Below are 19,609 nucleotides of genomic sequence, written 5' to 3' on the forward strand. Positions count from 1 at the left end.
CAGATTTCAGAATGAGTTTTATTAACAATGAAACAGTGTTTTTAAACAACCGTCAGCCTGTAGCTGTACACTGGACTTTAAAAAGACAGAGCTCATCCTGTCTGATGAATGAGAAGCTCTAACCTGGTCATTATTTCATAGCTTACCTGTAAAGAAATATTACCTGTCAGTTTCCTGGAGTTCAAACCAAAGACATTGAAGATGTCGATTGTTTAAAGCAGCGTCAGTGAGCTGATGAGCAGATTAACTGTTGAACGTACAAAACAAAGGTTCAGAAGTGAAATGGTTTCAGAGCTCTGGAGCTAAACTCTGCAGCTTTGTCAGACTGGATATTTACAGACACGTTGCAGCTGTTCCCTCAGATGTTTGGGTGACATTTCTTCATGTGTAACTTGAGGCTGTATTTGACGATGAAGCTCCTGGAGCAGAGCGTGCAGGCGTACGGCCGCTCACCTGAGTGCACGCTCAGGTGCGACTTCAGGTGAGCCGACTGGGTGAACTTCTTGCCGCACTGGTCGCAGCTGAACGGCCTCTCGCCGGTGTGGATCCGCATGTGAACGTCCAGGTTCTGAGACGTGGCGTACGTCTTGTTGCAGATGGAGCATATGAAGCGTTTCCCTCGGGCGGCGGCGGCGGCGCCCGGCTGCCCGTTACAGAGCTGAGGCCGACCTGACTGGTCCCTGTAGAGGCCGAAGTTCATCATGTCGGCGTCCTCGTACTCAAACGCAGAGTTGCTGCTCTCAGACAGCTGACAGTCCGTGGAGGTGGAGCCTGAGACGCTGATCAGCTTGATCCCGAATGCGTCGCCGTCCACGTTTTCACTTTGGTGAAACTGAGCGAAAGACATCTGACTCTTTGACTGTTTGGTCCACGTGAGACTGAGATCCATCTCTGCTCTGTTTGAAGGAGAGCGAGACTCCATCAGAGAGCTGGTCCCGAAGTACGTCTGTCTGTTGGAGCTCGGAGACACCAGGGAACACTCCTGATGGACCAGGTGGACGTCTGGGTCCATCTGCGACGAGTAGGAACAAACCGACTCGCCGGCCTCCATCTCGTCCCCGGCGAGCTGACCGGAGCAGCCCGGCTCGCTGCGAGGAGAGTCCAGAGTGTAGACGGACACGCTCTTCTTCTGCGGCCCCGCCAACACTTTGGATGTTTTGACTGCGAGCTGCTCGGAGGACGACGACTTCTCAGACTCCTCGTTTCCCGGCCAGTGTCTCTTCATGCTCCGGCTGATCGGAGTCGACGCCACGGCCTCTCTGGCTGCAGCCGTCCCTCCATCAGAGGTTTTATCTCCTGCAGGAAAAGACAAAGAACATCATCACTGAGGGGGAAAAGAGTTTCCAGGACTTTTCTCAACATCACTGATAAGAAAGTCGATAAGGAGAACTGGTCTGATTAATCGTGCAGCCCTAATTTCAAGACATTTCATATCCAGTGACCCTATCTGAGGCCCTGAGCCACAGGTTGAGAAGCTCTGGCTGAGTGTGTTGTTTCCACTCACCGTCCTCGAAGGTGTCGTTACTGTCTGAGTCCTCGTCTTTGATCAGCACCACCTCTGGAAGCTGCAGGAGATGAACAGTGACGGAGTTTATTACTCCAGATATTAATGTAACGACAAACAGCGAATGATAAAGAGATAAACGTCCCCTGAGTCCTGATTGGCTGATTCATCTTCAAGGTTAATTAAAATGTTAATGAGAAAAGAATTAAACAGAGGAGATCAGAAGATTGAATGACCACACTGACCAGTGTTTGTCTGTGGAAACACTCAGTGATTTAATCTCTCTGCCTCCAGTTAATCATCACACCATCTCAGAAAGGACTTTTTGCTTTCAGAGATAACGAGATAATTAACACGTTATCAGGATAACTCGTCTGTCAGCCCGCGGTAACCAGCCCGAGATGAAGAGAAATAAAAGCAGTCATCCTGAGATAAAGCATGAACGTCAGAGCTCAGAGATAAGCAGATAATGAACTCCTGATGTGGAGATTAAACAGGATTAAATAAAGCAGCCTGCTCTGGGAATAACAGCAGAAGATCAGAAGATGATTTTCTATCCAGTCCCATGAAACTACAGGGTACCACTCAGCCCAAAAAGATTTGTACTGTGAGGACACAAACGCCATGGTTAACATAATGTCCATTAATCAATGATGTGACATTAAAGCTTCTCAGCTGTGATGATTCTGTGTCTCCCTCTGAACCTGCAGACTGAAGAACCTCCCAGGAGGCCCCGGGTCCAGAACCCAGCCAGGACTCCAGAGATGAACTGATTAAGTGGATTCATCATGAGTCATTAATCAGTAATCAATGATCAATAAAGTGCTGCTGCCACAGTCACAGGGAGGTCACTCTGCACTTATACTTTCAGTACATCTCCTTGGTCACACCTGGTACTTTAGTACCGGGGTACTGTGACGGTGCAGGATTAGTCCTCAGCTCTGGATCAGGGTCTGTGTGTTTACCTCTTCCCGCACCACCACCGCAGCTCCTCCGTCACCGTCCTCGTCGTCCTGCTGCCGCTGCTGCGGTGTTTCCGCCCGCTGTGCGCCCTCCGCGGTCGCTACGACCTCCAGCTCCGCCGCCTTCCCGCCGCTCCCCCGGACCACGATGGACTCGATGAGGTGCAGCTTCTTCTTCAGGTCCTCGTTCTCCTTGTGGCTCCGGGTGATCTCCATCTGCAGCACCGCGTAGCCTTCGTCCACCAGCTCGCAGATCTCCGCCACCGCCGCTTTGGTCAGCGCGCCCATGATGATGGACAGCTGCTCGTGCAGCGCTTTGCTGCTTAAAACGGCCATGGCGCTGCTCGCGGGGGAAACCGGACCGGGCTCAGACTCCTGCTAACGGACCGCACGAGGCTCCACCGGGCTCTGAAACACGCGGCGACGTCGGTGAAGGAGCCGCAGGCTAATTCTGTTCGGACATTAACGCCGCCCGTCCGCGACTACAAAGGACGAGAAATGATGTTTCTCTGTTTCCGCTCGACTCGCGCTTCCGGAACAACACTGCTGACTTCAAAATAAGAGCCCGCTGTTGGAAACTAAACTAAAGTAAATAGGTGAAATACAGCAAAATAATATATATATATATATATATATATATATATATATATATATATATATATATATATATATATATATATATATATATAAAATAAAAAGTTGAACAAACGGTTTTAAAAAATTAAAGATTGAAATAAGTACAGAATATAGAATAAAAAGATATATATTAAACCGTTAAAAAATAACAATAGATTTAATAAATGAGTAGATAAAATAGGTCGATAGCAAATACAGAAGAGAAGAAATAAATAGACAAAATAAATGTAGATTAAAAAGCCAATAATTAGATGAAATCGAAAAAAAAGTAGATAAAAGTAGAGCAAAGTGGTTACAAAGTAAATGGGTAGATAAAAAAAACTGGTCTGAAAATTAGAATACATGAATAAAGCAGATTTAGGTAGAGAATAAATATAGATCTAGATTGATCAGTAAATCACTTGATATATTTCTTTCCTGGTGATTAAGACTCAGAACAGAAGTGAACGTTCCTGATGTTTACACTTATTTTAATGCTGCTCCATTGTGATGATCAGAGTGAACAGTGGTTTCCTGCTTCTTCCAAACTGACTCCAGCAGGCTGTTAATGCACCCACAGGCCTGTGTGTGTGTGTGTGTGTGTGTGTTGTAAATAGGTTCCATTGTGTGCAGTGAGAAGCTGTGTTTGTCTGTGAATGGAGAGCAGAGCTGCTGTTGTTCACGCTGTGAATGAGGTGGAGCTGTGTACAACTGACTCCAGGAGAAAACACCTCCATCTCTGCCTTTTATTAAACCTGACTTTCTCACCGGCAACAGAAGATGCTCACGTCTGATTGGCTGGCAGGGGTCTGTTAAAATCAGTTTACTTTATTAAACTGTGGGTAACCATGGCAACAGTGCTGATACCTCAGGCTGTGAACTGATGAAACTAACCTGAGTTAAAGTGGTTACCTGAGTTAAAACATGGAGCAGAGATGGACTCCACTCTTTAGTGAACGTGCTGTCTCATGGTGATGTGATTGAAAGCTCCTGAACAGACACTAAATGCACCTTGTGGTGACAGAGTTTTATGGACCTGTCGTTTCCATGGTGACGAGTGTTTACAGGTGAAACCAGCTGAGCCTCATTCACAGAAACCAGTAGAAGCAGAGAGAGTTTCTGTTTCTATTGTGTGAACAGCATGTGTGTGTGATGCTGCTGGACACACACACACACACACACACACACACACACGAAGCCTGGGCAGTTGTATGTTTTAAAAAATCATTACATCAGTGTTTTTAATAAGTTTTCATTTATTTTCTCCTCTTTTAGTTTTTATCTTATTTTACCATGACAACAATACATTTCTATTGATTTAATTTTAATGTGTATTTTTGTTTTAGTGTTTACTGTTAATATTATAAATATATATTAAATTCTCTCTAATTTATTCACCCATTTACTTTAAAAGCAGTTTGTTCCTTTCTGTTTTAAATATTTTGTCTTAAAGCTATTTGTTTGTTTATTTAGCTCATATCTGCTAAATATTTATTTATTAATGTATTTAACTCTATTTAAAGTTTCTTAGTAATATATATATATATATATATAGTAATGTATTATGTAATGAGTTGTTAAGAAGAAGTGATTATTGGACACATTCCAAACAAACCCATCGACCGTAAACATTTTGAATGTATTTATTTGTAAACCTGTTAAATCAGAGTCAGTGATGAAACACAACAAACTGATTGCACGCTTTAATTCCAACCAGTGAACATTCACATGCTTCCTACAGGAATCTGTCTCCTCTGCGTCCTAAAGTCCTGACGTGGACTCACAGCCACGCTCTGTTTGAGGTAAGGATTGATCTGGATCAGGTTGTAGTCCTGTGTTGCTTCTGTGCCAAGGCAGTTCAGACAGTTAACAGTGAGTAAGGCCTGAAATGAAAACAGTCAGAAGTACTGCTCAGTTCCTCTATGTAAAAACACCTGTTCTTCTAAAAGCTCTTTAAACAGCTTCAGAAAGCTCAGTAACAGTAAGAGCAGTGAGGTTCTGGTCTATCACAGTTTCAGTACAGTCTCCTCAGGACCTTAAAGTACCACGAGTGCATCTGTTCCCAGCAGGATGTTAAACAGGAGCGGCTCCCTGCTCGGCCGGGTGGTGTTTCTGCTGATGGATCCTCAGGTTCTGCTTCCCGGCGAACCTTTTCCCGCAGTGCTGGCAGGCGAACGGCCGCTCCCCGGTGTGGACGCTCTGGTGCGTCTTCAGGTGACCCGACTGCGTGAAGCGCTTCCCGCACTGGGCGCAGCTGTACGGCCGCTCGCCCGTGTGCACGCGCACGTGCGTCTCCAGGCTCCGCGACGACGTGAAGCATTTCCCGCAGTAGCTGCAGACGAAGCGCCTGTCCCTGCAGTACCTGTTCAGGTCCAGAGGGTCCAGCCTGGAGCCGCCCAGGCCCAGCGCCAGGGGGAAACCCGCGGCGCTCAGGTCGGACACTTTGTCCAGCAGCGTGGGCCGGTGGTCCGGCTTCAGGTACGGCCGGTGAGGCACGGGCACCATGCTCGGCAGGCCCTGACTGGCCCACGAGGAGCAGAGGTCCAGCTCTGTGTCGTAGGGCAGGGAGCTGATCAGGGACACGCCCCGCTTCAGCTCAGAGGCCCCAGGCAGGGAGGCTGGACTCCCCCCAGACCCCAGAAAGAACGGCTTTCTCAGCGGAGCCACAGGTGGAGCTTCACAGTCCGACTCCAAATCAAACACCACGTCTGATGAGCTGCTCTCTGCGGGCCCTGCTGGACCCGGAGACTCCTGGGCGCTGTGGGAATCCTGACGCTCGACTCCCCGCTCCGACAGCCCGTTACTGTTCTGATCCCACGGCCTCACGTCGCCCGCTGAGGTGGAGATCATCATCCCGGACGGCCCCTCGTCGCTGTCGTCTGCCTCTGACGGCTGCACCTCCGTCCCTTCACACACATCAACACACACTCAGGTTAGCTGCCTCTGCATCCAACACGACACCAGAGCAGTGAAACTAACACGATGCACTACAATAAGAACGTGTCAGAATGTCCCTGTGTTACAGATGACAGGTGTAAACCGCTCACACACGTTTAATCTTCTAACTGAAACAAGAGCGTGAAAAAAACTTGTTAACCACATTTATCTATCACTTTACAGCCGTGACAAAGTGTGAAAACATCACGCTGTCTTTGTCGAGTGTCGTTTGCCTCTGAGCTGTAGCTACCTACAGCTGAGCCAGTCTAAACATCCACTGACTGCCTTTCTATCCATCAGCTGATAAACTGAAACTCCAACACTGTGATCCACACACTCTGAGAGTGTATTGGCCTCTTCAACACTTCATGCTGTGATATGATAGAAAACCTGAGGCTCTGCAGGGATTGTTTGCCTTTTTACTGTCATGAGTTTATTTCTAACAGACTGACAGAGGTACAGGAGAACTGTGTGTGTGTATGTAGCTACAGTATCAGTGATGGTACTTTTATTTTGAAGGCTGCTCTCACAGTCGCTGTGTTTCCTCTCACCGTCCTCGTTGAGGAGCAGCTCCTCTGCAGCATCGCTGTCGTTCACCTCCACCTTTGGCGTCTCCTCCTTTATTAAAACCACGTCCTGGTCGTTTGGCTCCTCTGCAGCTGGGTGGAGACCGTCCTGAGTGGAGACAAACAGCTGATTTCATCTGCTGTTGGAAACCTCCTTTTCATCATGTTTATGATGAGAGATGGTAACAAATCATTTTCAGACAAAACACAGGATGACTTTTGTGCATAAAATATCAAAAAATAATAAAAGAAAAAAAACCTCACGACTCCCTAAAGCTGAAGTGGTGCCATCAAATTGTTTCTGTTGTTATTTCTGATTGAAAAGAGACTAAACTCATTCTTTTGTTGGTCCACTCATTTTGTTTGACAGTAAACCCTTTGACACAGTGTGAGTTACTAAGGAACAGAAAGGTGGTGTGTGTAGACAAGCTGCAGAAACAGTCAAATGAATTTGAATTTGTTGACTTGATGTGGTAGCAAACTGAAACCTTTCTGAAAATGAATGTGAACAGTCTCATGTAAATGGAAATGACTGTGGCCTTTCTTTCCTCCTGTTGGACGCTGACGTGGTCTCACCTCTTCTGTCCCAGGGTTCACGTCTGTGGTCGTCTCTAAAGCAGGAACTCGTCCACGTCTTTTCACACTCGAGGCCTTTGGCTGTTTGGCACCCGCTCCGCTCGGTAAGGCACATTCTGGACGGAAAAACACAGAGACACTTCCTCATATGACGAGCAGCAGATCACTCAGGGTCTTTGAAGAGGGTCCAGGTGGGTTCACTGTACTTTACTGCTGTGTATGAGTACACATCTTTACTTATATACTCATTCTCACCAGGGGAAGAAGTACTCACATTTTACTTAAGGTACAAAAGTATTAGAATCCAAATATACTGAGTGTACAAAAAGTAAAAGTACTCAGTGAACAGGTGAGAATATTGTACATTTGGATTATTACTGTACATCTCTTTGATGTTTCAGCAGGTAGAGACGAGTCCAAGTTTAATTTCATCCTTTTATTTGTTGATTAAGTTTTGTTTCATTACTCTTAATCTGCAAAGTAACTTAGAGTAAAAGTATTCTACTCTGTTTCAATCTGTGCCTCTCAATTGTTGTGGAGCAGAAAATCGAAACACTCAGAGAAAGTACTTGAGTAAGTGATCTTAGTTACTTTCCTCCACTGGTAACTTCTCAGAGGATTGTAACTGTAACGATTTGAAATCTGTTTTCTTCTCTGTAACACTGCATTCCCGCTATTAAGCGCCTCAGTGCATTTCCTGAATATTTAAGCCCAAGTCTTCAATTCGGCATATACAAGTAGATGGAAAAGTTTACTGCAGTAAAACAGCAGCTTGGAGAACTCAGCTCACTCTCTAAAAGTTGACTGCTGAGCTGAGTTTTTGTTTGTAGACACAGAGCACAGTGCAGTTTGGAGTTTTACATGTATGCCGAATTAGTAAATGAACGTAGAAATGAGCCGTTAAATGATACTGAGACAGATCTATTAGAATATTTTACACCGCTGCCGAGTAGAAACGTTTTATGGGCAGTTTTCTTATGGAGTTTGGTGCGTAGCGCTCTTCATGTACAAAACAACGGCAGTTATCGTGGATCAGAGCGATAAGGACTCCATTCATCACAGAGCACATCCCGCCACCATCACCTGTGTGTGGATCTGACCGTGAATCACTCCCGGCTCTGTGTGTAAAAGCTCCGGGAACTCACCGAGAGTAAAATCCATCAGCCCCCCGCCGGCCTCTACCTCCGGGCCGCCGTAATCCAGCATCGCGACGCTGCCCCGGTGTCCCCGGGCGATGATGGTCTCGATGAGCTCCAGCTTCCTCCTCAGCGCCTCGTTCTCCTTGTGGCTCCGGCTGATCTCCAGCTGCAGCACGGCGTAGCTGTCGTCCACCAGCTCGCAGATCTCCGCCACGGCCGCTTTGGTCAGCGCCTCCATGATGGACGTCAACTGAGAGTGAAACGCCTTGTAACTCGTCATCTTGAGCGGACGTGTAACCACACCGAGCTCCGAAACCTTAAATTAACATCAGCGAAGACGGCGCGTGCGGGAAGAGGGAACGACGTCCGGCTCGCGGCTCGCGGTGAACGGGTCCCGGTTCAGACCGAGCAGAGAGCGTGTGGCGGTGAGACGCCGATGGATGCTGCGGTTGACCGTTGTTGTTTGTTGTTGTAGTCGCTTCTCTCCTCCTCAGCGTGCCGTTGACCCACTTCCGTAATGCTACTTTCAAAATAAAAGAACAGAATGAATCGCGCGTAAATCCTGCTTTTCATTTTTCATTCTTATTAAGTAGAAAGAAAAAGGTGCTACCTGTGTTTTGTGACACAAAACCATTTAAATCCTTCAAAAATTCCTCTGTGCTTTATTTAGCTTTTTTGATGTTGTCAACAATAGTTGCTGCGTTTGAAAAAAATCTATAAAACTTTTCCGTATTTTATTTTTATTCTTAATCTGTACTGTTTAAGAATAACTGTACGGAAAAAAAATATCTTAATATTAATATTAATATTAATATCTAAATATATTGGGATCTTGACCCATTATTTCAAGCTTGGGTAGAAGTGAAGGGAATATTTTGTGCTGAGCTATACCATGTCGATGTACGTGTCCCATTGATAAGTTAAAACATACATACAACACTAAATACCCACATGTTATTCGCTGTATGTTGTTTTTCAGTCAGCCGTTAGTCGTGCAGTAGTTTCCCACAGCACCCGAACGCAGCACCTGCTCGGTTTCCACAGCAACGCCTGACAACAAACGAAGATGGTTTACAGTAAGTTAAAAAACCAAAATAAAAACCATTAATAATATTTCTCTGTGTGCTAACGGTTAGCTAATGTGAGTTTTATGATTTTCTTCACAGTTTAACCTGAGAGTTTAGTTTGTGGTGTAGTTAGCACCGTTAGCTTAGTCTCTCTATAGCCTTAACGTTAGCGGAGCTAATCTAACGCTCGTGATATTAGTTATCTAGTGAACGTTTTATAAGTTATTAGTGATATTAGTATCACTATCACTATTATTAACCTAGAACTACCCGCTGCTGCCAGTCACTTAGCAGACTAGCTTACAACAACAAACACAGCAGCTACATTACAGTGTTAGGTTTAACAAACAGTTACTATAAAAACCGTGATTAAATCCTTCATTAAAACACTAAATGAAAGCCAAATAAAGCGCGTGTTTAACTGTCTCTGAGATGTTTTCAGGAAAGATTACAGAGAGCTGCAGCTCCAGGTTTAATAAGGGTTAATAAAGCAGCACTGGGTGGTCTGCAGTGTGAGCTGGACCTGGACTGTTCACAGCTGTACAGTCTTAAAACAGGACTTTAAAATCAATTCAGAAAAACACTTTTAGACACGGGGATGAGATATGAAGACACACATAAACAGAGTTTTAAAAAGGGTAATGATGTGTGTTTTTGTCGTCCAGTCACAGAGGACATGGTCCGCCGGCGAGCCGAGCACAACGAGTGTGAGATCTTCTCCTTGGAGGAAGTTTCTCTGCACCAGCAGGACATCGAGAGGATCGAACACGTGGACAGGTGGTGCAGGGACCTGAGGATCCTCTACCTGCAGAACAACCTCATCCCCAGGATCGGTGAGACATCACACCGAGGCTGCTCAGAGACGCCACTCTCTCAGCACTGATGTGGTGATGAGCAGGTCAAAGACGTTATTAGACGTCGAGGTTACATGTCACTGATGCAGTTTAACACTGGTCTTCACCACTCATCAATTCAGTTACAGTTTCCCAGTTTTAAAGGTTGTTCATTAACTTGTTTGTTCATGTAGAGAACGTCAGCCGCCTGAAGAAACTGGAGTATCTGAATCTGGCCTTGAACAACATTGAAGTTATTGAAAACCTTGAAGGTCAGTGACAGTGTGTTGGTGTGTTTGGTGCTGAATGTATCCTCCTTTATTCATCTAAATCTTTCTGACTGCTGCTGCACTTTACTGTTTACTCTCTGTTTTATTCCATTGATTATTCAGTTGATAATTTTAATATAAAATGTCAAAGGAACAAAGTCACAGTTTAGCAGAGTCTACTTTCTCCAAACAAAAGAAAAGAAAAATGCTAAATCCTCTCACACCCTGAGAGGATGTTTAATATGATGAATATGATCTGTAAATTAAATCAATAACATGTCAGTTAGCAGATTAATCATTGATTACATGATTTCCTGTTGATTACAGTTATGACTGTACCTCTGTGTTTTTATTTGTTGAAACAGACAGATATTATTGTGAAACCACTGTTGAACCAGTTAACACCAGTTTCCATCATTTCCCTGTAAACGTATAAACATGGAAACATGGTGTTTGGTGTGTGTGTGTGTGTGTGTGTGTGTGTGTGTGGTGTCCTCAGGCTGTGAGAGTCTGCAGAAGTTGGACCTGACGGTGAACTTCGTCGGCCGTCTGAGCAGCGTGGAGTCTCTGAGGCACAACCTCCAGCTCACGGAGCTGTTTCTGGTGGGAAACCCCTGCACTGAGTTTGACGGCTACAGGCAGTTTGTTGTGGCTTCTCTGCCCCAACTGAAGGTAACTTTACCTCAGAGCAGGACACTCTGTTTTTACTGTGTGTGGTCTGACTGACCTGCTGTTTGTCTGTGTGGTCAGTGGCTGGACGGGACGGAGATCAGCCGGTCGGACAGGATTCGAGCCTCTCAGGGACTGGAGGAGGTGAGGAGGCGAGTCCTGGAGCAGGAGAAGGAGCACCTGAGGAGGAGAGCCAGGGAGAAGGAGGAGGCGCAGAGGAAGGCTGAAGGAGAGGAGAAAGGAAACAAGGAGAGGAAGGCAGGCTTCGACGGCCGCTGGTACACCGACATCAACAACACAGTGTGAGGACAGACACGACAACTTCCTGTTTGTGTGCTGCTCTGAAATGATCGTCAATATTTCTGTGATCAACAAATTTGAAATCATTGAACAAGAAAGAAAATCATTAAAAGTAAATCACACTCAATAGATCAATCTGCCAAATTTATTTATACTCGATTATTCGTTTGGTTGGTAAAATATCTCAAATACTAAAGAAAGATTTTGCCTAATAAATAATGAATTTAAAAAATGTAAAAATATTCTGCACTTTTAACGTATTTAAAAAAAAATATCTTAATTATCTTAAAAAGTTATCTTGTCACATTTTTCCTGAACATCCAGTTTGGGAATTTTCACGTTTACAGCTGAAAGGAGAAAAAGATTTATACCTCGAAATAAATAGAAAAAGATAGAGAAGATGAGGAAGTGTTCAGTCACTTCTCTCCTGTCTTCATAGTCCAACACTGGAGGAGAACAAGGAGAAGGAGGAGGAGGAGGAGAAGACGACGAGCCTCCTGGATGAGGAGCAGAGGGAGAGAGAGTTCTGGCACACACCGTGTTCATTCACCCCTGAATCTCGTCTGGAGGCTCACCGCCACCTGGAGGAGAAGAGGAGGGCGAAGGAGAAGTAAGTGTGTTTGACTTTCATCCATGTCAGAGGAAGTGAAGAGAATCCAAAACCTGCTGCAAACACATTAAAACGAGCCTTTATAAAGAAACAGACTGCAGTTTACTCCTTCAGCCACTGGGTGTCAGTATAACATCAACCTGAAGCTGCCGTCCACAGTGGCTCACAGAGAGAGACTCCGTTCATCACTCGCTCTGTAAAGGCTGAGGTCGGGCTCATCTGTTCTCAGTGCAGGATGGTAGGAAACATGAGTTTGACTCCACAGTTCTCAGGACAGATGAGGAGTTTTCAGAGTCGTCAGTGCAGCAGGACAGAACTGTGACTGCTCAGAGGCTCAGAGACAACTTTGTTCTGACAGTTTACTCCAATACGTTTGTGACTAATGAATCAGCCGGTGAGCTTAGAGGTGCCAATAATCCTGACTGATTCACTGACGGTGTGTTCAGGTGACTGTCAGAGCGAAGGAAACTGTAAGACTGAAGGAGGAATATGACTTTCCATTACATCTGAAAGTACTGGATTGAAGTTAGTTTAACTTTGTCTTTAGAGCAATTAATATGAGTAAATATGCAACAACCATTTAGTTATTGAAGAGTTATAGTTCTAAGGATTCTGATCAGAGTCACTCATGAACAGTCATAATAACAGTGGTGTAGGTGAGAGCTGGACACGACTCTGTGAAGGTTAAACTGTGCAGCCTCCACATGAGTCCACACTCAGTCCAACGACATTCACAGGACGTAACTGAAGCTCTGTACACTCAAGTGTTTCAGGGCAAAAGAGCTGCTGACGTGTTGATGTTGCACAGTGTGACTGGTGGTCGTGTTAACTCTCCCTGAACGAGAGCGGCAGAGGAAGTCAGAGAACATCATCACTGATGGACACAGATATGAAACTGTGCATTTTATTTCTGTTAGTCTGTGAAATGGCAGCAGTTTGATGTTTCAGCTGAAAGGACAGAAGAGGTTAAATGTGTCAGAATAATTCACAGGCTCTGCAGCTCTAATAAACCTTTTAGCTTCTTATTTTTGCCTGGTTCAGTCTCAGTGTTTCCATTTAGCATTTAGCAGCTAAAGATCCAGAGGAGGTGGAGGAGACCAAACACAGAGCTAAAGAGAGGAACACTGGATACAAACACCAGCTCCACTGGATGTGTTCATTTGTCTCGATGCCTTTTACGTCTTTGCTTGGTCTTGTTGCTGAAAGCTGCTTTATCTTTGTCCTGTGACCACATTAGCCATAATCTATGAACGGAGATGTGTTGGTCGCCTTTTTGTAAAGTTATGGGCCAAAAAACCCCAAAACATCTGGTCCCGTCCGGCGTCCTCCTGAGCCAATCATGTGTAAATCAGGAGTGTTTGTGCACCAATCAAACCGCAGCATGTTTCAGACTGATCAGAGGTCAGTATTCGTTGAAGTCTAGTTAATTTTCCCACCATGCTGCTAATTAGTGCTCACCTTAAGGTGACCCGTCTTGCCGGGGTGTTAATTGGGTGTGTGTGTTGCACGTCCACTTCTCACTGTGTTTCCGTTGTCTCTCTAACACACTGACACTCACACACACACACACTGTGTCAGAGCGGTGATATCACACTGTTCACTGATCAGTTACACTAACACAAACCTGTGTGATTCACTTGATTCATTTATGATCAGTGGCAGCTCGTCTCCCTCCAGCTGAAGAGTGTGATTCTGTTGCCTTGTTATCAGTGATGAGCAGGTATTTATCTCTGACCTGGTTCTCAGAGGTCTGGCTGTGACAGGCTGCAGCGTCCCTGACGAACCTTTCCTCTCGTTGTTTTTAACTTGTCGTTGTTGTGTGGTTTCAGAGCGTCGCTCACTGTCTTCCTCTGTTGTTCTGTGATGTGGGCGTCGAGAAGCCGTGACTGTAACCGTGATTAAAGACCATACAAATAAAGCTGACATGTAATACATCTCCAGAATAATAAATACATGAAACCTCCTCCACTCATTCAGCTCCTCTGAGACTTCAGGGTCGGTCCAGTGCTCAACTATGTCCAAGGGCACTCTGACAGTGGAAGTGGGCTCTGTGATGCTCACAGGGGGATAAACCCTGCTGCTGGGTCTGATTGTTAAACCATCAGCCCTCTGGTCACTGCACAGACTCTTCATGTCCACTGAGGCAGCAGCAAAGTCAGAGTCTGTCTGTTTTTAAGCACAGTTTTCTGTTATTGCATAAAAATGACAACAAGTGGAAATTTGTAAAAAAAAAAAAAAAATGGCATAAAATTTTAGGCTTTGCTTCGTAAAACATTCAGTAAAGGAGAGTGTTGTGTTCAGAATGTGTTTCTGCTGCCCCCTAGTGGTAAAGTGCATCAGTTATTGTAGGTTTAAATTTGGGGAAACAGAGAACTGATATGGGATCAGTGTCATTTCACCAGATACTCTGAGTTTACTTTAGTTTTGATGGCGGGAAAGAAGAAGTTGGATCAGAGCAGTAAATACCATTCAAATCAAATCACAGCTCAAATATTTACAGTATGACTGCTGATATGTTATCACGCTGTTCAAGGTGATTAAACCTAACTGTAGTGGATGTAGTGTTTTATTGTCCGTGTGCCTTGAAGGCAACTTAACGCACTGGTAGCTTTTTGTTTTTATAGAATTACTTCATTTTCTTGTAGAAGTTGAATAACTGCTGTTACAGATTTTACCATAAACTGGAACCAGGATCAGCTGATATATATTTAGATTATTCTTTAACCCTCACACAAGCAGCTCACACGGTGCTCCACTGGGACCTGTTTAATTCAGGACCTGAACTCATGAGGAGGATCAGACTGAAGCTGTTTCTCAGTAAAGTCTGGATCACACACAGCTGTGGTAGCTGTTCTTTTCCATTGTTGTAATTTGGTGTTTTTTGTATGTGTGCAGCGTGTTTGTAAAGCGAGCAGTGACAGATCTGTTCATTTTTCTTTCTTTTTATTTCATCTCTGCCTCCGCTCACCCCACCGACCCGCGGACACACTGCTCACACTCATAACACCTCGAGCCACATGTGCAGAAGTATCCTGCTGTGTTCGAGCTCCAGGAAGCTCTTTACATTAACCTGAAGGTATCGTAGTGTTTCCTGTCACTGTGCTCTGCTAAGGCACAGTTCTAACACTTTATTTGTCATGTGAGCTGCATGTGGCATTTCTTTTTTTACGTTTAGGGATCTTACAAATCCCTGTATGGGAGCTTTGAACAACCTCCTTCATTTGTAATTCACCAGGAGTCTCCACAGGAAATGAAACAGCAGAAACAACTCTGTAAGAAGCACAATAAACCCCTCTCTACTGATAAGAAGTCAGGTCACACCTCTGGATGAGCTTGATTTGAAGAAACCCGGCGTGATGTCTGAGACGCCAACCGCTGACAGTCCGCTTCCTAATCCAGATTACAGAAACATCCCGGGCCTGCGTGCTGTCCAAGCAGAAAATCGGGGTGATATGGTGTTGCCGTTTTTATCGCCTCCCTGCGTGCGGCTGTCAGAGCGCGCTGACTTGATGCATACAGTCGTGCCGTCACTGGATTGTCAGGAAAGATGAATTTCCTGCTCCTGAGGTGGATTGTGTGATAAGGTCAGCCAGGAGACGGCTCTGTGTTTAATGGCTGCTCTGTTCCTCCGAGAGGAAGGATAACACCAGACGAACAGCAAATCCAACCTGCAGCCTGAAGGACTGAGCCCAAAACACTCAGGCTTCAAGGTGGAGGAGCACTGACAGGCTGATGGATGGATGTAGTTCACTGACACACGTGGAGGAGACGGACGAGGACATTTCCATCAATAGTTTTCTGTATGATAAGACAGGCTCGGGTTTAAACGAGACACTTTATAAAGTGAGACCTGCTGCAGGAACATGATTGATCACACTATCAATGCTAATGCTAAAACATTTCCATGGATGGGAGATAATCGGAGCTGTTGACAAAAACAACAGCTGCAGAGGAGATTAAGTCCAGTGTTCCTCTCTTTAGCTCTGTGTTTGGTCTCCTCCACCTCCTGAGGGAGATCTCTGGATCTTTATCTGCTAAATGTTCCACTGTGCTCCATGTTTGCTGCTGCGCCCAGAAAATGACGCCATGAGATCGCTGAGAGTGAACCAGATAAACAACCAGCTGAAACTCACTATAATCATGGTGCAGTTTATTTAGTAGAACTACTTTTTCCAAGCTGGAGAATAATCTTTTTTTGTCGATAAAGTAAAACACATCCATCTCCACCTCCTGGAGCCTGAGCTGATGTTTCATATGCTTCATGTCTTTAACTCAACCGTCCAGAAAACAGAAAAGCAGCCAGTTCTCACAGTGGAGAAGCTGGAAGCAGACAATGTTTAGCCGTTTGTTAACCCAAAGGTTCACGTGGCAGTGTGCAGTATATGACAGTAATAGTCCAAACAGAGGCTTTGCAGAGGGAGCTGTGCTACCTGAGACTCCTCTGTTCACTGTAGCTCTGTGGTTAAATCCGGTGCAGATTAAGACTCGTCCCTCTCTGCAGACAGGGCTAACTGAGAGCTGTCTGAACAGATCGTCCTCACCTCTGCACTGCACACAAACCAGCAGTGGAGCTGTCACCGCTGATGTCTCCATGACTCAGCTGTTTGATACATGCCCCATCACCCCTTTAAAAAGTAACAGAGCAGGGTTTTACAGTGCAGAGAGCCACACTGTGACCTTGACGAGTCGACAGTGTGTGGAACAGGACGAGGTGGAGGCAGAGGAGAAGCTGCTGTTTGAACCCAGAGGCAGAGTGATGGAGCTGAAATAGATACTTGGCCTCCATCTCACCCCGACTCATCCCCGTCACACACACACACACACACACACACAGAAAATTATCAGCGTGATGGTTGTGATGTTTTTGGGCAGAAATGGACTCCAGTTGATCTCTGTCCTGCTCCATCAGACGGCTGCTGAGGTGGTGAAGCACAGACTGTCTGAAAATCAGTGTGTTGGTGAGATGTTTCACCTCAGCTTCAGTGCTCCCTGTCATCCATAGATGTTCAGCTGAGCTGAGGTCTGGTGACTGTGAAAATGATTTACACTCTTTTCAACAATCAGAATTAACTTCGACCTTAAAATCTGATGCCTTAGTCTCAAACTTTATTCCAACAACCTGGTTGGTGATGCAGAAATGATGGTGTTAGGTGGAGGTGAAGTCACTGTGTTGTCCTGGGCAGAAAATCCACAACACCACAAATAGATGGTGTTAGCATCCTTAAGTTCAGCAGGCTGAAGGCTCTGTGAACACGCTGTCACACTCGTCCTCTGGAGGTGGTGATGCCTCGACCGCCAACTCATTCATCCGCTGCTCAGTGGGATTAATGGGTGGACGTATGTGCAGAGATAGTGGACTTCATTTTATAATGGGTTCCTGTGGGGAGAGAGCAGGTGTGTTTGAACGGAGTAAACCATTAGAAATAAAAGGTTTAAGGGCAGAGGTGGACGAAATGTTTGTCTGGAAATATTATTTGTTTGAAAGCTGCTGTAGAGGAGGTGGAGTTCCCTGTGTGTGTGTGTGTGTGTGTGTGTGTGTGTGTGTGTGTGTGTGTGTGTGTGTGTGTGTGTGTGTGAGAGAGACAGTAACTCCCTCCTCTGTGCTTTATGTCTCTGTCTTTATGGATGCTCCTGGAGGAGCGGTGCTTCTCTCCTTCACCCCACAGACCCCATAACTCTGCTGCTGTCGTCTGTCAGTCCAGCCTTCACACACACACACACACACACACACTCTCCTACAGCCTGCTCTCCACTCACACTGTGCTGTTTTCCTGCAGGGAGAAAGAGAAGAAGCCGAAGGCCCCGAGGACCCTGATCACCGCTGATGGACGAGTCATGAACGTCAACGAGCCAAAGTATGAACCAGGACACGTTCACCAGCAAAACAAGTCGTTTTTAAAATCATTTCAAGAACCTAGGTAGTTCGATTTGTTGATTTTCTCACCGCTCCTGTCTCTTGTGTTTCACTCACAAACTTTCTGCTGATGTGGCGACTCTGTAAAACAGCCACACAAACACAGAGTCTCTGGCTGTGGTATGGGCTGTCCACCAAACCAGGCTGTGACTGTGACAGCATGAAACAACAGAGATGTTAACTAGCCTCAGAGGTGTGGGTAGGCCTGGTTTCAGAGCTAACTGTTTTCCCCTGCGTCCAGTCTGTTAAACAGAGTTATTCATTTTAAAACAGCCCTGATGTGAATAGCTCTGTACACAGTCTCTGCAGACCCTGGCTGTTTACAGAGGGACACAGAGGGCTGAGTCTCCACCGTCTCAGGAGCTCGGTAATGTTCGGCAGCTGTGATTGACTGTGAGGGAGATCGAGCAGCAAACGCAGCAGAAAACAACATAATTGGTTCTAGTTTTGTTCAGGCGGAGCGACAAAACACATCCAATCAACTGCTTCAATTTCATTTCTGGAGGAAAGTCACTTCCCATCCACAGTCCTTCATATCTCTAATGTTTTTCTGTGAGAGCCTTGATTACCTCAGACTGCTCAGACAGAGAGGCAGGTGAAAAGCTACCAGGGCCTGTGCGATTGCTTTATTAGTGGCCTTGGCGTTTTGATCTGTGGAGCTGTGCTGCTATCAGAGAGCTGCAGCAGCGTGTTGGGGGGCAACCTGATGGCTGTGGGCCACCCCGGGCTCCCTCCATCAGCCAGAGGTTTATAACCAGAGCAAGACCACGGGGTCGAGGCCTTAAAACACGGCTGATTTCATTAGTAATGTGAGTGGAGGACACACTCAGGTCAGGAATGAAGCCTTTATATGATATATGACTTTACTGCAGCCTGGAGAGAACATCAGTGATGTTAACACTTTATCGTCCTCTCATGAATGGCTTGTAAAGTCAGGCTTCATAGATTGATGCTTCTCTAACACAGCTGAAGAGAAGGAGAGTAAAGCAGCAGAACCATCAGTCGGGATGTTAACACTGACACCACATTCTCTCTGTATTTACAGGCTGGATTTCTCTCTGACTGAAGATGGAGAAAACAACACTGTTGTCTTAGACCTGGCAGTTTACAGGTGCGAACAATCAAACTCTCAACAACTTATTTAGTAAAAATATGATTTGAATATTTACTGGGTTTCGTGGTTGATATTAGCTGCACATGTATGTAAGTGTCTCTCAGTCAGAACAGCAACAAAAAGTGTAGTGGTAACGATGTCAGGAAGTAGTGAGGGATCATGGGAGTTGTTGTCTTCACCATCATTGCAGTGATTGCAGTCAGTTTACACACATTCAGTGGCTTCTTCAGCTGTCTCACATTTACCTGCTTGTTGTATTTACTCATCATTACCTTCCTTTGTTTTTTCCTCAGTTTGTTTTTTGCACAGTGACAACTTTTAAGAACCAGAACCAGAACTCGACAGTTAACCTGACTCTGCTGAAATCTAAACTTTATAGAGCTTGTACAGCCACAGTAACATTTGATTGATCTAGATGATCATAAGGATTCTCCCCCACAGACACATGGACACCTCCCTGATCGACGTGGACGTTCAGCCGACGTACATCCGAGTCAGCGTCAAAGGGAAGGTACGCTGCAGATCCTCAGTCTG

The 19,609-nt window shown here is 45.5% G+C and overlaps 2 protein-coding genes across 4 annotated transcripts in view; one reads left to right on the forward strand and one right to left on the reverse strand.

Annotated features, from left to right (window-relative positions):
• si:dkey-7l6.3 (uncharacterized) lies at positions 1 to 8,780 on the reverse strand. The gene is made up of 8 exons (XM_051069748.1): positions 8,306 to 8,780; positions 7,161 to 7,276; positions 6,570 to 6,693; positions 5,158 to 5,987; positions 4,821 to 4,964; positions 2,470 to 2,844; positions 1,505 to 1,565; positions 1 to 1,296 (listed from the first exon to the last, which is right to left on the reverse strand). Exons 1-8 carry the CDS (start codon positions 8,577 to 8,579, stop codon positions 359 to 361), a joined length of 2,862 nt encoding a protein of 953 aa, XP_050925705.1. The 5' UTR covers positions 8,580 to 8,780; the 3' UTR covers positions 1 to 358.
• The window catches only part of dnaaf11 (dynein axonemal assembly factor 11), a 22,139-nt gene continuing 9,758 nt past the window's right edge, over positions 7,229 to 19,609 (forward strand). The window contains exons 1-10 of one of the 3 annotated variants that reach the window (XM_018674947.2): positions 7,229 to 7,351; positions 9,279 to 9,375; positions 10,032 to 10,199; positions 10,394 to 10,471; positions 10,968 to 11,140; positions 11,219 to 11,439; positions 11,877 to 12,047; positions 17,825 to 17,902; positions 19,007 to 19,072; positions 19,517 to 19,586. In XM_018674947.2, coding sequence (XP_018530463.1) covers positions 9,366 to 9,375; positions 10,032 to 10,199; positions 10,394 to 10,471; positions 10,968 to 11,140; positions 11,219 to 11,439; positions 11,877 to 12,047; positions 17,825 to 17,902; positions 19,007 to 19,072; positions 19,517 to 19,586 — 1,035 coding nt within the window. In that variant the 5' untranslated portion in view covers positions 7,229 to 7,351; positions 9,279 to 9,365. Of the gene's footprint in view, positions 7,352 to 8,742; positions 8,855 to 9,278; positions 9,376 to 10,031; positions 10,200 to 10,393; positions 10,472 to 10,967; positions 11,141 to 11,218; positions 11,440 to 11,876; positions 12,048 to 17,824; positions 17,903 to 19,006; positions 19,073 to 19,516; positions 19,587 to 19,609 lie in introns of those variants that run through there. The other 2 variants (XM_051070236.1, XM_018674948.2) reach the window with 2 other exon arrangements.

Source organism: Lates calcarifer, linkage group LG4 (genome assembly GCF_001640805.2).
Source record: "Lates calcarifer isolate ASB-BC8 linkage group LG4, TLL_Latcal_v3, whole genome shotgun sequence".
Taxonomy (NCBI): Eukaryota; Metazoa; Chordata; class Actinopteri; family Centropomidae; genus Lates; species Lates calcarifer.

Coding starts and splice junctions, on each gene's coding strand:
- si:dkey-7l6.3 (XM_051069748.1), bottom strand. CDS start 8,579: ATGACGAGTTACAAGGCGTTTCACTCTCAGTTGACGTCCATCATGGAG. Junction 2,845..4,820: donor CGCAGAGGAGACAGATTCCT/GTAGGAAGCATG, acceptor GCGGTCCGTTAG/CAGGAGTCTGAGCCCGGTCC. Junction 1,566..2,469: donor CGGTGGTGGTGCGGGAAGAG/GTAAACACACAG, acceptor CATCTCCTGCAG/CTTCCAGAGGTGGTGCTGAT.